The sequence below is a fragment of the Pogoniulus pusillus genome, chromosome 10, assembly GCF_015220805.1.
Source record: "Pogoniulus pusillus isolate bPogPus1 chromosome 10, bPogPus1.pri, whole genome shotgun sequence".
Taxonomy (NCBI): domain Eukaryota; kingdom Metazoa; phylum Chordata; class Aves; order Piciformes; family Lybiidae; genus Pogoniulus; species Pogoniulus pusillus.
The window spans coordinates 9018633-9034743 of NC_087273.1; the positions used below are offsets into that span (position 1 = coordinate 9018633).

General features: G+C 43.3%; 1 protein-coding gene across 44 annotated transcripts in view; it reads left to right on the forward strand.

The window, feature by feature from the left end:
- The window catches only part of ANK2 (ankyrin 2), a 333329-nt gene that overhangs the window by 302421 nt on the left and 14797 nt on the right, over nucleotides 1-16111 (forward strand). For 21 of the 44 annotated variants that reach the window (XM_064149812.1, XM_064149817.1, XM_064149818.1 and 18 more), the window contains 6 exons: nucleotides 755-851; nucleotides 3057-3285; nucleotides 3992-4117; nucleotides 5576-5698; nucleotides 6876-6908; nucleotides 7927-7948. In XM_064149812.1, coding sequence (XP_064005882.1) covers nucleotides 755-851; nucleotides 3057-3285; nucleotides 3992-4117; nucleotides 5576-5698; nucleotides 6876-6908; nucleotides 7927-7948 — 630 coding nt within the window. Of the gene's footprint in view, nucleotides 1-754; nucleotides 852-3056; nucleotides 3286-3991; nucleotides 4118-5575; nucleotides 5699-6875; nucleotides 6909-7926; nucleotides 7949-10265; nucleotides 16017-16111 lie in introns of those variants that run through there. The other 23 variants (XM_064149801.1, XM_064149806.1, XM_064149795.1 and 20 more) reach the window with 3 other exon arrangements.

Genomic DNA, 16111 nt, shown 5'->3' on the forward strand with positions numbered 1-16111 from the left:
CATTTCTAAGAGAATGAAGCAGTGCTTATTTAAATAGAGAAGAATGGTTTCCTCTATAAAGAGGAACTGGAGTTCAAGTTTTTGCAGGGACAGTAAATCTGCAAGGATTGTCTAGAAAACTTCAAAAGGAAAATTGATTCCAACATCTCACTCAAAGGAGAAAGGAAGTGTTTCCTGAACGTTGGTGTTCCTTTACAGATGCTCTCTGGTGTAAGGTTTGCATAGAGACTGTGCTACATGGATATCTAAAAAGACAGATGCATATGGGAGGAGAGACAGGCACATTGCATAGTTGTTCATATGTGTTTTGTTCCTATAAGTGCTGTTGTTAGAAACGCTTCTACTTCTGTTTTCTGTTAGCTCAGTGTGACTTTAGGTGGAGGGTGGTCAGTTGGTTTCCTCCTACCTTAAAGCTGAGGCAGGGCCATATACCGAAGGACTTCAAAACACAGTTGCAGGCTGACCACTTGTGCCCATGTTTTCATGTCTGGATGGGACAAGCAGGAAGCTGTCAGTGTCTGTGACAGAGGGCTGAAACACTTCCCATATTGATGGGAATCCAGGCGGCTGGCTGTTGGGGAGTGCACATTTCACCTGCAGGCTCCCAGAACCTGTGTCAGACATGCAAGGCATGGCTGGGACTATTACTGGTTTCATACTGATTAAAACCACAGAAGAATGTAAAACATGTGTTAGAAGCAAGACAGTGCAGACAGGTTTGGTGTTAATTGTTTTTACATCTCTGTCATTTCAGGAGGAACCACCCCTGCCCAGTGGGAAGACATCACTGGAACAACCCCACTGACCTTTGTTAATGAGTGTGTGTCCTTCACAACCAACGTGTCTGCCAGGTACCTACACACAAAATAGGAGCTTTACAGTGTTACTTGAACCTGCTTGTCTTCTCAGCAAGTATGTCCTGTAAGCCAGTTTAGTTTATGTAGTAGAAGGAACACATAAATCATCTATGCTGTGAACCCCTTATTTGGGGAGCTCATGATACATCTTGTAAAAAATGTGATTTCCAGCACATCAGAACTTGAGCAGAAAGGCCTGTAGGTGCACAGAGCTGTGATGGAGAAGAATCTCTCCCAACCCATCTGTTCTTGTGACAAAGCTGAACTGGTGGCTTTCTGAAAACAGAATTCCACACTAGAAGGAATGTAAATGTATTTGTATGTTTGTATACTGTCCATTACTTGTGTCACAGAAATGCTTAGAAATCTCCTTCTCTGTTACAAGAGATGCAGTCTGTGACCTGGGAAGTAGGATGTTTAGAGGCTGTAGCCTGGCAAACAGTTACAAACATCTTGGATAAGTTGGTCATGGAAACCAATTCATGTCCTATTAATATCCAGAGCAGTTACTATTAGATGAGGGTTGCTATTTAATTAAGTATTTCTTCAGTGTTAAAAGGAGCTCAGCTACGGCAATCCAATCTCCAGTATAACTTTACCATTAGGTGCAGCATTGTGTTTCTATGCTTTCTCACTTCAGAAATGGCTTTATTCCCATTCACTGGATGCTTTGCCTATGAACACAGCTTTTCAGCTCAGCTAAACGTTCTTTTTTTGACAGCAGTGACCACAAGAGGGAGATCTTAAGGTGTATTTTAGCTCATGCGCTGCCTGCAGTGTTCTGTTTAAAGGGATGACAGATTAATTTAGGAACCAGACGTGGGGACTAGTTGCAAAGTTTGAGAGATCAAAGCATCTGAAATGCTGCCAGAACGAGGGTGACAGTTCATGGAACTCCATGTTAGTAGCGGCTGGTTGCTAATCCTGATGATGACATTAAAATGGATTACTGTTGCTGTTATTCTGGCATAGGTGGGTCTCATGTAGCAATTTCTTCTTCTAATCTAAATGAATGCTTAGCAGACTAACTTAACCCAGGCATGGTTTTAAATGCTGCTAAAGTTAGGAAATAGGAGTTTTCATGTGTTTACAGACAGAGAGTTAAGTACCTTCTTTGCTGAAGGACAAGTTAACAAGCTTGAACTGAAAGTGCATCTGCCCTTGTGCCCTGTGAGAATCAGCTGATTCCTGCCCATTTGCTATTCACAACAGTTTTTTATGTCTAGCTAAATCATTAATGATGGAGAACAGTCTTTCTATTCATAAGCCTAATTCTGTCCTAAATGAGCTTAGGAAGAGATGCTTTTGTCTAAAATCCATGTGAAGTTCAGACTTCAAGGCTGTTTTCCATTTCCTGAGCTTCAGCTTGTTAAAAATTTTGGTGTCTGTTTGGGCTTTTTAGCCCCTGGTGTATGACAGCAAATCATTTGAGCATATGGTGATTTCTCAGCCTCTCCAGTCTGAGTCTAGCATAGCATAATTCTCCCACACGTGAAAAGGAAAGTATCTACCAAACATGCTTTCTCTCTTTCAAATGTCATCAAGCCTGTTTTTTAACCAGTGTGTTTGTTAAATGTTCTGGAGATAAGCACAGCATGAAATTTGCTATTATTCAACTGCAGATGAGTAAGACCAGAGAAATCAGACTTGAAAGGTATGCTTTGTGGGTTAGAACACCCTGAAATCTACTGTAAGTAATAAAACCTCTGTTGACTGTATCAGATTTTGAGGTGTCTTTGGCCTCTCCTGACTTCCGTCTCCATCCTACGGGTGTCAAACTCAAGCGTGCTTTCCACCCACAGAGTCAATTTTATTTAAGAGAAATGTCATCAGCTCCACAGAGAAACTTAAGAAGTGAGATCTGAGAAAGAAGGCAACACATGTTACTGCTGGTCAAATCCTTGCTGCATTTCTGCTGCTACGTTTTGGGAGTAGAAGTAACATAATTTTAAATGAAAGCTGTTTGCATGTTGTGCTTGGGAGAGTAAGTTCTGGTCCAGATGCTTTCCCTATGGCCCTAAATGCCTAGGGGATACCATGAGGATTCTTCACCTATTCTTCCCAAATGGAAACTGGTTTAGTTTCCATATACAGTGGGTGTGGGTAGCAGCTAATGATGCCCAGGCAGGAAAACACACCAGTGGACCATTTTCTTGCTTAAATGCTCCTGTGCTGATTACAGAACTCTTTCCTTTACAGGTTTTGGTTGATAGACTGTCGGCAGACACAAGAATCGGTTACTTTTGCTTCCCAAGTGTACAGAGAGATTATCTGTGTGCCCTACATGGCCAAATTTGTAGTGTTTGCCAAATCGCATGATCCCATTGAAGCACGGTTAAGATGCTTCTGCATGACAGATGATAAAGTGGATAAAACTCTGGAACAACAAGAAAATTTTGCTGAAGTTGCCAGAAGCAGGGATGTAGAGGTACTGTTCCATCTTCTCATGGCTGCTTTTAAGCTAACAGACCTGGATGCAAGGCGACAGAAGTACAAACTTTGTTCTCACTGCTCCTGAAGCTCTGTCAGGCATTTCTTGTGCAGAGCAGCGAGGTAAAATATGGACTTATGAACATGAATGACAGTGCTTGAACTTGTGGGAAGTAAGGATGAGATGTTAATGTATTGGCAGGGAACATCTCCAAACTGGTAAGCTGAGAAGTCAATGTACAGAGGGGATGTAGCAGTGACAGTGCAGACATAGGCAGTAGCGTTATATAGGCACATCAGAGGCACTTACCTGTGGTTTGGTTTTCAAAAGCTCTAGGCCTTTACAAATCCAGCTGAAAGAACCATCAGCTGCTTCTGTGCACTGTCTTTGCCTGTTGCAAGTAGATTAAACACACAGGTCAGCTGATTTAGTAAGTTTTTGCATTGTTAAAAAGGCTATGATGAAGCCAGAGTGGCAAAGTGTGCTATAACTAGAGCAGATGAAACATCCAGATGAGAATACAGAATGAATTAAGAATGTACTCCACAGGGAGTGTAATAAGCTGAAATATTTCCACAGAGGTTAGCTTACTCTATGTAACAAATGCTGACTGGCTACTGCAGCATTATGTCTAAGAAGAAAACCTGACTCCTTCACTGTGATTAACTGTTGCTCTGCTTCTTTTTTTTTTCATTTCCATTAGGTATTAGAAGGCAAACCCATCTATGTTGACTGCTTTGGCAATTTGGTGCCACTAACAAAAAGTGGGCAACATCATATATTCAGTTTCTTTGCCTTCAAAGAAAATAGACTTCCTCTGTTTGTTAAGGTAATGTTGTAATATGATCTATGGAATTGTATTCTTATTTTTTGTCTCCTTTTGTGTTGAGCAGATTGAAGAATGGTTAATTGATTATCAGAAAAAAATTGCAACTGATAACTTGAGTAGTCAAAACAACCAGAATCATAGAATCATGGAATGGCTCAGGTTGGAAGAGACCTCAGAGATCACCTACTCCAACCTCCCTGCCATGGGCAGGGACACCTCTCAACTAGACTTGGCTGCTCAAGGCCTCATCCAGTCTAGCCTTAAACACCCCCAGGGAGGAGACATCCACAGCCTCCCTGGGCAACCGATTTCAGAGTGCCACCACTGAAGAACTTCTTTCTAAGATCCAGTCTAAACCTACTTTCCCTCAGCTTCCAGCCATTCCCCCTTGTCCTACTGCTAGACACCCTTATGAAAAGTCCCTCTGCAGCCTTCCTGTAGGATCCCTTCAGGTTTCGGAAGGCAGCTGCAAGGTCCCTCTGGAGTAATCTCCTCTCCACACTGAAAACCCCAGAAGGGGCTATCTAAAGATGTAGTAATTTTTCTTTCTGTGCCTATGTTCTGCTGTCTATCATGTTTCTACAGCATTCCTAAGATCCTAAATGGTACTTCTAGGAATCCTGCTCTCCACCTAATCATCTAAAGAACTTATCAAGTATGATCTTGATTTGTTTTCCTGTATCGTGGTTCAATATACTGCAGGAAAAACACAGCAACAGCAAAAAAGTGTCAGAAAACATTGCAGAATTGGCAGAAATGTAGCCCAGTACTGCTGTTGTACCTTCTGCTTGTCAACATGTGTATGACTGTAATGCAGATCTAATTGTCCTTCAGCCTAGCACACTCCCTTCAGAAGCAATGCAGAGCTTGCCTGGAGGTACAGTAAGAAAAGAATGGCTCCTTTTGGGGTATTTCAAGTTAGAGGTTTACCATATTTTTCAGGAGAAATGAAAAAAGAATCAAAACCAGTTTGGAGACATTCCCAACTGTAACCTGATCTTTCTTTCTGGTGTATATTTCTGCAATCTTTCCCACTCAGCCCGAAAGAGGAGCCAAAGGAGCAAACCTAGTATTCACCGCTAACCTTTTGAATCAAGAGTTATTGCCACCATCAGCACAAATAGGTGTCCTTGCCATATAGCGGGAAATGATTCAGTTCCTTTTGCACCAGATACAAAATGAGTCTCTATGGTGACTGTTTCAGTGACAGTGGGTCCTGGAAGTTATCCCAGAAGCCCAGTCCCACTGGCATGCCTGTAAGTAAGGGTCTCATCTGTAAGCACATGTGTGTGTGTCTTCTCTTGCTTTGCCACACAAACACATCCATAGCTACAACTAAAAACAAACAGGAAAAAAAAAGACAAAACACTGTTCTTGCCTCCCACACCTAGCCTCAGTTGGGAGTGGCACAGGTAGCTCACCCGCCAACAGCACCAATATCTGTGTTTGCTCTACCAGGTGCGAGACACCACTCAAGAACCTTGTGGACGATTATCATTCATGAAGGAGCCAAAATCCACCCGAGGTCTCGTTCATCAAGCCATATGTAATTTAAACATCACTTTACCCATTTACACCAAGGTACTGTGACATTACACTGATCTATAGTCACCTGCATTGTAACAGAACAAGAAATGAGCAGGAGGGCAAAACGCTGTTGAAGTTTTGTAGTCAGGTAACTTAATGAAGAATAAATGGCACCCAAGGGCTTTCAATTCCTAGACTTTCGTACTCTTAATGCCAGTGTTCTGGTATTAAGTATTCTCTGTTTCTATTAAGTATTTTTCTCAGAAAAGACAGCAGAAGGGAGACAGAAGTCCACTTTACACGGCGTAGCTCCCCTGGTGTTGCACAAGATCTGCGTACTCCTACCTGATAAGAATTTTTACCCAGATTCTGTCTGAGATGAGACAGATCTGCTGCTCACTGAATACTTCAGGGTTCCTTTTTTGTTTCACCAAAGACTTCCCAGACTACTCGTGCCCTGTGGCACCTCTCTAGAGATGATCTTCCCACTCCTGTCTCTTTCACATGGGGTAAAAGTTGATGGCTGAAAATAGCTCAATATGAAGGGCAGAAAAAAGGAGAGGAAAACTCTAGCATGAATTAGTATTAATAAATAACAAGACTGAGAGCAGCTGATGACTCATTAGTCCTGAGAGTGCCCTTGATTTCCATTTAAGTGAGATCAGATCTTAAGCAGCACTTGCTTCCTTAGAGTCAGTTTGTTGCTGTTCTGTGATAATTTGGATTTTTTCACTGTCCATGTCAGTGTGGCAGATGCATGTCTTGTAGGAATGGATTAAGTTGGTTGCTCAAAATCTTGCCTGCTGGTGCTCACTGCATTTTTGTATCATTCCAAAAGGAGACACCTCAACATATTTTAACTTTACATGGCCAACCTTCTCAACTATTTGAAGTCTTCATTTGTGCTAATGTATGCACTTTGTGCACCAATGTATGGGTGCAAAAGCATGCACGTAGTTTCTGGTACAAATAAGGATCACTAGAAATCTAACACCCAGAAGCAACTTTCCTGTTTGCAGTTTGCTTGATTCTGTAGCCTTTTGTGTGTTAAACTGATGGTTTAGTTTTGCTGCTTTTTGACATAAGAAATCAGCCTCAGATATGTGATGTTTCCTTCTTTTCTGTTAAATGTTGTCACGAGTTGTTTTTTTCCTACTGTCTTCTAAAAAGTCTGCATTTTGCCTGCTCTGTTTCCCCCTTCTCTTTTTGCATGACATTTTGGAACTGAAAGGAATCAGATTCAGACCAAGAACAAGAAGAAGAGGTAATGTTGCTGTAACAGCATGTTCTTGCTTATGCACACATTAGAAAACAACTAACAGATGCAGCTTGGGAGATGCAATCTGTAGTGAAAACAGGCGTGTCCAGCATTAGGTCAGTGACACAACAGCAACAGAGGAGGGCAGTGCAAAGGATCCTGCACAGGCTTACTCTTACTGAGTTTAGCCTTCCCTGTGTTCAGGTTTTACTGAGCCAGATGGACTGATGTTGAAGATGTGTAACAGTTCAGTTTGCTATCAAACTGGTTCCAAGAATGGGAAAAAGTCCACCTCAAACAAGGCAACTTCAAAAATGAGCTTCCTGAGTGACCACACTGCATTTATAGAAATATTTTGTCACTGGCTATGTTTTCTTTTGAGTGATAGTAACATTGTATGGCTTTTTCAATATTTACCCACACACACTCCTGAAAGTCAAAAAGATGCCCTGAGAGGCCCATTGCTGCTTCCAGAGGACTCAACAGCTATCAGTGCCACCAAGTGCTAGTCCTTACCTTAGGCAACGGCAAGCCTGCACCTACTTTCCATCATCAGAGAGTACAGAGGCAAGCCCGCAAACCCTGAGCTCAGCATGAGTGTGTACAATGAAGCCATGTATAAAACACACTGGTTACTTGCCAGGTGGGACATAGGCCTTCAGGTGACCATATTGGACTCCCTTGCTTTAGACAGGAAGAAGTACGTTAAGAGCAATGCAACAGCAGACCCAGCAATACAAGAGGCTGGGCACTCTACACTGCTACTGTTTAAAGAAGACACAGCATTTTGCATCTACTCCTGGCCATAACTATAGCAAAGGACCCATTGTTCTGTTCTTAAAAGCACTAAGTAATTAAGCCATGCTTTTACCATTACTTTAAATCCATTCTTTGTTCCATTTAAGTCAATCCATGTGTCTCCTTACATCTAGTGGCTTTGACTCAACCTGTACTACTTCACTACTGACTTTATATATACGGATTATATGTGAACTTCTAACTTTCCCCCTTTTTTCTCTTTCAGGTTGATATGACTTCAGAAAAAAGTAAGATTTTTTTCTTGTTAGGAAATGTTAAAATGCAATTTGTATGAAAGATGGTTAAGAATAAAGATAAGCATGAAAGAGAGCTAAGCTTTAACTGCTATTGCTAATAACATTGATACTTTAAAACTGTAACAGAGAACAATGTAACACCAAAGCAGCTATCCAATTAAATACATTTGAATGCATAAATTAGCAATTAATACAGTTTCTAACAGTTCATCTAAGCATTTACTTTCCTTTGACATCCCTCGCAGTCCTGCTATTGCTATTTTGCTTTGTATGAGTGCTCATCCCTCCATTTTTGTTTTTGTCCATTTGTTGACACCCTTTTGTTGCCTCTTATTTGAAATCAATCACAGTATCACTTTTCATGAAAACACAGTTAACCCTCTGATAGATTTCATTAAACTCACAAAATACAACCATGCAAAAAAGTGATACTGTCCAAAGTAATCAGGCTGTTTAACCCTTCCCTCCCCCCCTTTACTGTGGTGAAATATGCAACAAATGCCTCTGGTGTGTACAGATCAGGCCACTGTTACTAGAAGCTGAAGAAGCAAATCAGACATACATTCAGACTGAAGAATACAGCTACTGAGAACTGTTTTCCAAGGCAGTGATTCCTTAAATCTGTTTAGGAAAAGGATGTCCTCTGTTTTGTTCCCAGTTCCAAGTGCAACATCTTGCCTTTTTGCTACATTTATGGTGTTTTCATTGGAAACCTAACAACCCCATGAGTCTGCAGATCACTCCCCTGTTCCCTTCTCTAACACAAAAATGCTTCAGGTAGAGGAGAAAGAATGAAGACATGAGGGTGACAGAATAGCTGATCTCATGGTAGGAAATAGTATTTGCCATGGTTAACAGCAGCAGATTTCAGAACCCAAATTCAAGATTCATCTTTTGAATCAATCCATCAAAATTCCTGTCCAGCATCAACATCTAGCCAGTCACTGCACACAGGAGAACAGTGTGGCACAGGGACCCTGTTACACACAGAAATACAGAGAATGATGCAATGCTCAGGCTCTCCTTACTAGCAGCACTACCTCGAAACGCGTCAGCTGTTAGGTCATGTTCTAGCTTTAAAAGAAAAAGGCACCACCTTAATTTCTCTGCACTGCATTCTCTTCCTGACTTGCTGGAGGCCTCCAAATCTTGTATTCTATTCAGAGCACCTTTCCTAGTAGTCCCTCCTGAAACGAACCATTCCCAGCAGGCAGCTATGGTGTGATGGGACTTGCCCAGCGCCAGCTTGCTGCGTATTGATTGCACAGAGGAGAGAAATATTTCACCACAGTATGTTGTATAATATTTTCACACATCTTTAATTTCTATGATTAATTTTTAGAGCTATTGTTTTTTTAACTAAAGCTACGTACCCAGCAGCATCTGCAACACCTTTGCTTTGCATGGAAATAACTTGCCTTACATGGATTGTGTGTATGTGTCTGGTGTGACTGTCTCTGATTTTTGGTTGCCATACATTACATTTTTTAAAACTCTGAAATCACTTCTCAGTTGATTCACAGTTTTTGATTATCTCTCCTTTCCTTCTCTGTCTCCTCTTTCCTCAGTCAATTCATTAGTTGTCAATGAGGATGTTCCAAGGAAAGGACCATGCCTCTTAAACCAAAAGACTGTTTGTTTCATTGTGTAGGTGTGAAATCCCCTTAGATGAAATGCCGGTTTGCAGCTGATTCAGATCTCTACATATTTGAACCTATTTTAGATTACTGCAGAATTACTTTTAAACTTTTTATTTTGGTCCTTAAGAGAACAAAACTGCTAACCCAATGTTGCTCTGACAGTTTGCTAACACTGGCTTTCTCTTAGAGGAAATCGACTCTCAATCAGTTCTGATGCTTTCCCCCTTCTTTCCTGTTTATTTTTCTTTGAACATTGGTCTGTAACATCTGAACAATCTTGAGATGCCTCTCTTTGTGTAACTTCACTGTGTTTCTTCTGCTTTTAATTTTCTCTTTTGTTGTTGTTGTTTTGGTTTTTTCAGTGGTGTCCTGGTTTGGTTTGTTACAGCTTCGATGCCGTATGTGTGGTTGTGCTCTATTGGTCAAGTTAAGCAAGTTATTTCCTGCCATTTTCCTTTTCAGTTTGTTTTTGTTTCCCCACCCCCCCCACCCCGTTAGCATTGCTTTGCTCTTGTACCCTCAGATCTTGTGGATCCACCATTCCTGGCCCATTTCGTTGACCTTCCCACCACCTCAACCAAAGACTGTCATTTTCAGTCCTGATTACATTTTCCAATCTCTATTTTTGATTTCCATTTTACTTTCAATGTTTTTCATTCGCATCAAAGATGACGAGACAGAGTCTACAGAAACATCTATCCTGAAAAGCCACCTGGTTAATGAAGTCCCTGTACTAGCCAGTCCAGACCTGTTGTCTGAAGTGTCTGAGATGAAACAAGACTTGATCAAAATGACTGCCATCCTGACAACTGACCCCTCTGAGAAATCGGGCTCCATTAAAGTGAGAGACCTGGGAAAAGGCGCTGAAGAGGAGCCAGGAGAGCCTTTTGAGATAGTGGAGAGAGTGAAAGAAGACTTAGAAAAAGTCAACGAAATTCTGAGAGGTGGATCCTATCCCAAAGAAGAAGGTGTTTTGCACAAGGCCCTTTCCAGACAAGAACCTGTGGAAGAAGAAGAGTGGGTCATTGTCAGTGATGAGGAAATTGAAGAGGCCAGAAGAAATGCTCCTTTAGAAGTAATTGAATCTCCCTGTGTAGAAGTCAGGATAGACAAAGGGACAACAAAACCGGAGAAGCCAGACATGACAGGAATGGTAGATTACCTTACAGAGGATTTAAAAACATACGTTTCTCTTCATGAGGTGCAGCCACGAGCCTTACAAGAAGATGTAGTAGAAGAGAGATTTGAAGCTGTAGTAATAAGCAGGGATTCTGAGAAAGGACAAAAATCACCAACAACTGGAAAACTAAGTCAACAGGAGAAACACAAGCCAACGTTAGACATTAAAAAGCCAGTTAGGACAAAAGTCAGGGACAAGCAAAAGCCCAAGGAAGGCAAGATGCACAGCAGTGGAGAACAACCAGGACAAAAGAAGCCCACTTCAGATGGGTCAGTAGGTGAGGAAACTGGCTTAGCACCCGCAGGTGCTCCTGAGGCTAAAGCCGTGTCCCCTGTTATAGAGGAAACTCCTATTGGCTCAATAAAAGATAAAGTTAAAGCTCTTCAGAAACGAGTGGAAGATGAGCAAAAGGTACGGTCAAAGCTCCCTGTCAGAGTTCAGACAAGAGAAAGCACTGCTGAAAAGGCTTCCAAAAAGCCAGCACAGGTCAAAAAAACAGCACCACACAAAGCACAACCTCCTGTGTCACCTTCTTCTAAGACAGAAAGGCTTGAGGAGACCATGTCAGTTCGGGAACTGATGAAAGCCTTCCAGTCAGGCCAAGACCCATCCAAGAATGTATCGGGGCTGTTTGAGCACAAATCTGTCAAGCAGAAGCAGCAGCTCCCTGAGAAGGAAGCCCCCCGGAGAAAACCAGTTTCTTCACAAAGTGAAATGAGGCGAGGAGCAATCCACAAGCCAGACAAACAGAAGGACAAAGCAAGCACGGCAGGAAAAGCAGAGAAGGAGCCACTGTCAAAGAAAGGAAAAACACCAATTTCTGCTGCCGAAACTACCAAGAAAGCTGCAGGTAAAGACCAGGTAAAAGAGCAGAGCAGCAGCAAAAAAACACCTGTACCTCTCCCTCCAGTATTTGATGATCAAAGTGCCAAAGATACAACAGCTGTGAAGGGCAAGACTTCTGATGACCAAGGAGATGCTGACTTCCAGATCAGCCCTGACCGAAAAACCTCAACAGACTTTTCTGATGTCATTAAAGAAGAACTGGAGGATAATGACAAGTATCAACAGTTCCGGCACCTTTCAGTGACAGAGGAGGGAGAGCTTAACCCGGAGCAAGTGCTGACCAGTCCTTTCAATGCTGCTTTCCCCACAGAGTATGGGAAAGATGGATTCCTTCCTGCTCTTTCTCTGCAGAGTGCTGCTTTTGATGGGAGCTCAGAAAGCCTCAAACACGAAGGTGTGGCTGATTCTCCAGGTAGCCTACTTGATGGAACCCCTCAGGTCAGCTCTGAGGAAAGTTATAAGCATGAGGGTCTGGCAGAGACTCCAGAGACAAGCCCTGAGAGCCTTTCATTCTCACCAAAGAAAAGTGATGGGCAAATTGAAGAAGCTAAAGGAGCCACTAGAGCACACACAACAGCAGAAACATGTCCCCCGAAGGAGCTCTCTCCAAAGGAAGATGAAAAAGGTATTACTGAAAGGCAGCTAGATGCTGTTTCTGAAGCTAGTAAGTCTCATTCTGCCCATGTATCAGAAGAGCTTGTACCTACAGCCTCTGAAGAAGAGGCTGATAACCTTAAAGGAAGTAGCTCAGCTTCCATTTTGAAAGATGTTAGCAGGGCTAAAGAATCCAGAATCACTGCACATTTAACTAAGTCTTCTGAAACACATGACACTGCTTTAGAGAAAGAAAAAGATATAACCTGTGAACGCCGGGGTGTGGTTAGAAGTCCCCAGAAATTGGAACTCTCACTTACTAGCCATGATAGTGAGGGCTGTAGCCCAGTTGCAGATGACTCTTTGACTATAAGTCATAAGGACTCCCTGGAAGGAAGCCCAGTCCTAGAAGATAACTCATCACACAAAACGCCTGATTCTTTGGAGCCCAGCCCTATGAAGGAGTCTCCCTGCCGGGATTCCCTTGAAAGCAGCCCTGTAGAACAAACCGTCAGGGCTGGCATTCTGGGGCAGGGTCCTCTTCAGTCTGTTCTTAGCAAAGTAGAGACCTGCCCAGAGCTGGCACCAGTGCGTTCCAGGATCCTCCGTGACCCTGAGGGAAGTGCTGATGATGACAGTCTAGAGCAAACATCCCTCATGGAGAGCTCAGGGAAAAGTCCTCTTTCACCTGAAACTCCCAGTTCTGAAGAAATTAGCTATGAAATCACACCAAAACCAGCAGACTCACAGACACTGTCAAACATCCCAAAGCCGGCCGTGATCCCGGAGGTCAATGAAGAACAAGAGGATGACTCAGAAAGTGAACCAAAGAAGAAATTCACCCCTGAGGAGGAGATGTTTAAAATGGTGACCAAAATCAAAATGTTTGATGAATTAGAACAAGAAGCAAAACAGAAGAGAGACTACAGAAAGGATTGTAAGCAAGATCAACCTTCTGCAGTTGCTGATTCAGAAGCTGCACGTGAAGCTAGAGAGCCAGAGTCAACAGCTGCAGAAGAAACAGCTGTACCCACAGTGGGGATGTCTGCAACTGAATCTAGGAAACGTTCTTCCTTTTCAGAAAGCGAGCTGGAACCAACTCAGCTGAAAAAAGAAGCCAGCTCTGGGCTCTTAACGGAGCCTATGATCCACGTGCAGCCACCCTCACCACTGCCGTCCAGCGTGAGCTCCAGTTCCACTCCTGATGGAGCGGGTTTTCAACGTATCGATTCAGAGCATGGCTCTGTCAGGACAGGGGCAGTTAAAGCAGAACAGAACAAGCCAAGAGAGGCTGACAAGGAGGAAGCCCTTACCTCTGGGGGCAGCTGTAAGGCTTTTGGCAGGGAATTGGGCACTTGTCTTTCTGATGGCTGCACATCAGCAGACACTGCTGAATCAAAATGCGACGGTGCGCACTGCTGCGAGGCAGCCAGTCCCACTGCCCTGGGCACACAGTCTGGGGACACTCTCTGTCATTCCACTGGTGACAGCCCCCACCAAGAGGTTCATGTTCAGTCTTCACTAACACTACAGCAACATGATGCTGCTGAAAAAGCTGTCAAACCTGCTGCATTAACACACAGAGATCTCATTTCTGCAGGAGCTGTGTCTGAGAGAGCAGAGGATAGTTCTTGTGGACACAGTGCCACCGAGTGCTCTGTGCCACAAGATGGCAAACTGGCTGGAGATGATACCACTGACACTTCTGCTCTGGGAGAAACAGATACAGATGTGGAAACATCACAAAGAGATACGTGTGCTGAGGAACCCTTACCAGAGTATTCATCCCTTACCACTGACACAGTGGAACTAGAAAGTAGTGTGGCAGATGCTGGTGAAAGTAGTGCTCCTTACATAGTAAGCCCTTACGAGAATGTGTCTTCTGACCACTTCTTTAGTGACTCTGAAAGTAAGGTAGGGTCTGGTGGAAGTCTGCTCCCTAGGGAAAACCATTCTGTTGAAGAAGCAAAAGATCAGAGTGGCAAAGCTTTACCTAGGGCCACAGGCAGTGAATATCACTCTTCAGAGGAAGTATATATGGAAATAGAGCCAAAACCAGAGAATCCATTTCACAAAATGTCACAAGGGCCTTCAGATTCCACAAACTTAGATGAATCCACCCTTGAGGATATGAGAGATGAAACAGATAAATTGGTCAGTCAAGTTGTCATCACTAAGACTGATGTGGATTCCGATATGTGGAGTGAAATACGTGAAGATGATGAAGCTTTTGAAGCTCGGGTGAAAGAAGAGGAGCAAAAGATATTTGGGTTGATGGTAGACAGGCGCTCACAAGGCACCACACCTGACACAACACCAGCCAGGACACCCACTGAAGAAGGGACACCACTTAGTGAACAAAATCCTTTTCTTTTTCAGGAAGGGAAATTGTTTGAAATGACCAGAAGTGGGGCCATTGACATGACCAAAAGGAACTATCCAGATGAAAGCTTTCACTTCTTCCAAATGGAGGAGCAGCCTCAGGAAGAAGTTTCCGTATCTGAAGAAGTGAAAGAAGCAGAGGAGGTGGAATCTTCTAATTTGAAGGATTCACCAGATCCATTTTCACCTTCAGAATCAGAGGACTTGGATATCCAAGAAAAAGCTGAATTGAAATATTCACCCCCAGCATCTGAGCCTAGTGATAAATCAGAAGAAATGACAGGCGAAGGTGTCAGCATAGGCACCACAAAAGCAGATCCTAAATCCAGAATTCCAATTAAAATGGGTATTTCAGCTTCTTCAAAATCACCAAAGAAAGAAAGTGCTGCCTCTGAAGCTGAGCCCTTCTCCAGAACGGAGACTGACACGGTTGACAGCAGTCAGGTGCCTTGCCCTCCCTCTCCTGAGCAGCCTGCAGTAGATGAAGAATTAGATTTTTCCAGAGTCCCTAGATTAGCTGGTTCTGAACAGGGTGACGAGTCCCCAGACTCTTCACCAGAGGAACAGAGATCAGTGATCGAAATCCCTACTGCTCTGATGGAGAGTGTGCCTTCTTGTGAGAGCAAATCCAAAATCCCTGTCAGGACAGCTGCTGCATCGCAGTCCTCGCAGTGGGAGGACGAGAGCCTTCCCACGGATGACTGCCCAGATGGTTTGCAGTGTGAAGGAAGAGATGACCATGCAAAACCAAAGTCTAAAATCCCTGTCAAAGCAGCTTTCCAAAAAGCTGAGCCACAACACACACACACAGACACAGCTGCCCACAAGCTAGAGTCACCCAAAGCTCTTGACACGACAAGCAAATTGCCCATGAAACAAGATACCCGAACTAAGTCTGAATCTGATGCGAGTACTCCTCTGGACCCTAAGACCAAGCGTTCCCTGAAAGCTAGGAGTTACGCTGAGGCAGAAGCAGAAGCCAAGGAGAGGGAGGGAGAGATGCAGCTTGAGCTAGACTCAGATGAGGCAATAACAGGAAGATCCAAGGTGTTTTCATCACGGCTGCCAGTTAAAAGCAGAAGCACCTCAGCCTCCCGTGGTGCTTTTAGTCCCACCCAAGAAAGTAAGGAACAATTTTTTGACCTTTACAAAAACTCCATAGAGTTCTTTGAAGAAATTAGTGACGAAGCTTCTAAATTAGTGGAAAGACTCACGCAGTCAGAGAGAGAACAAGAATTAGTTTCAGATGATGAAAGCAGTAGCGCCCTAGAAGTTTCAGTTATTGAAAATGTGCCATCCAGTGAGACTCAGCAGGCAGTTCCTGAAGACATCTTTGACACCAGACCCATTTGGGATGAGTCTGTAGAGACTCAGATTGAACGTATCCCTGACGAAAATGTCCATGACCATGCTGAAGGTATTTGCCAACGACTGGGATTCCCTGTGCGACGCATGTCATGAATTAAACTTTTTGGTTCTTTGTTTCCTTTGGGGTGTGTGTTTGTGTACACC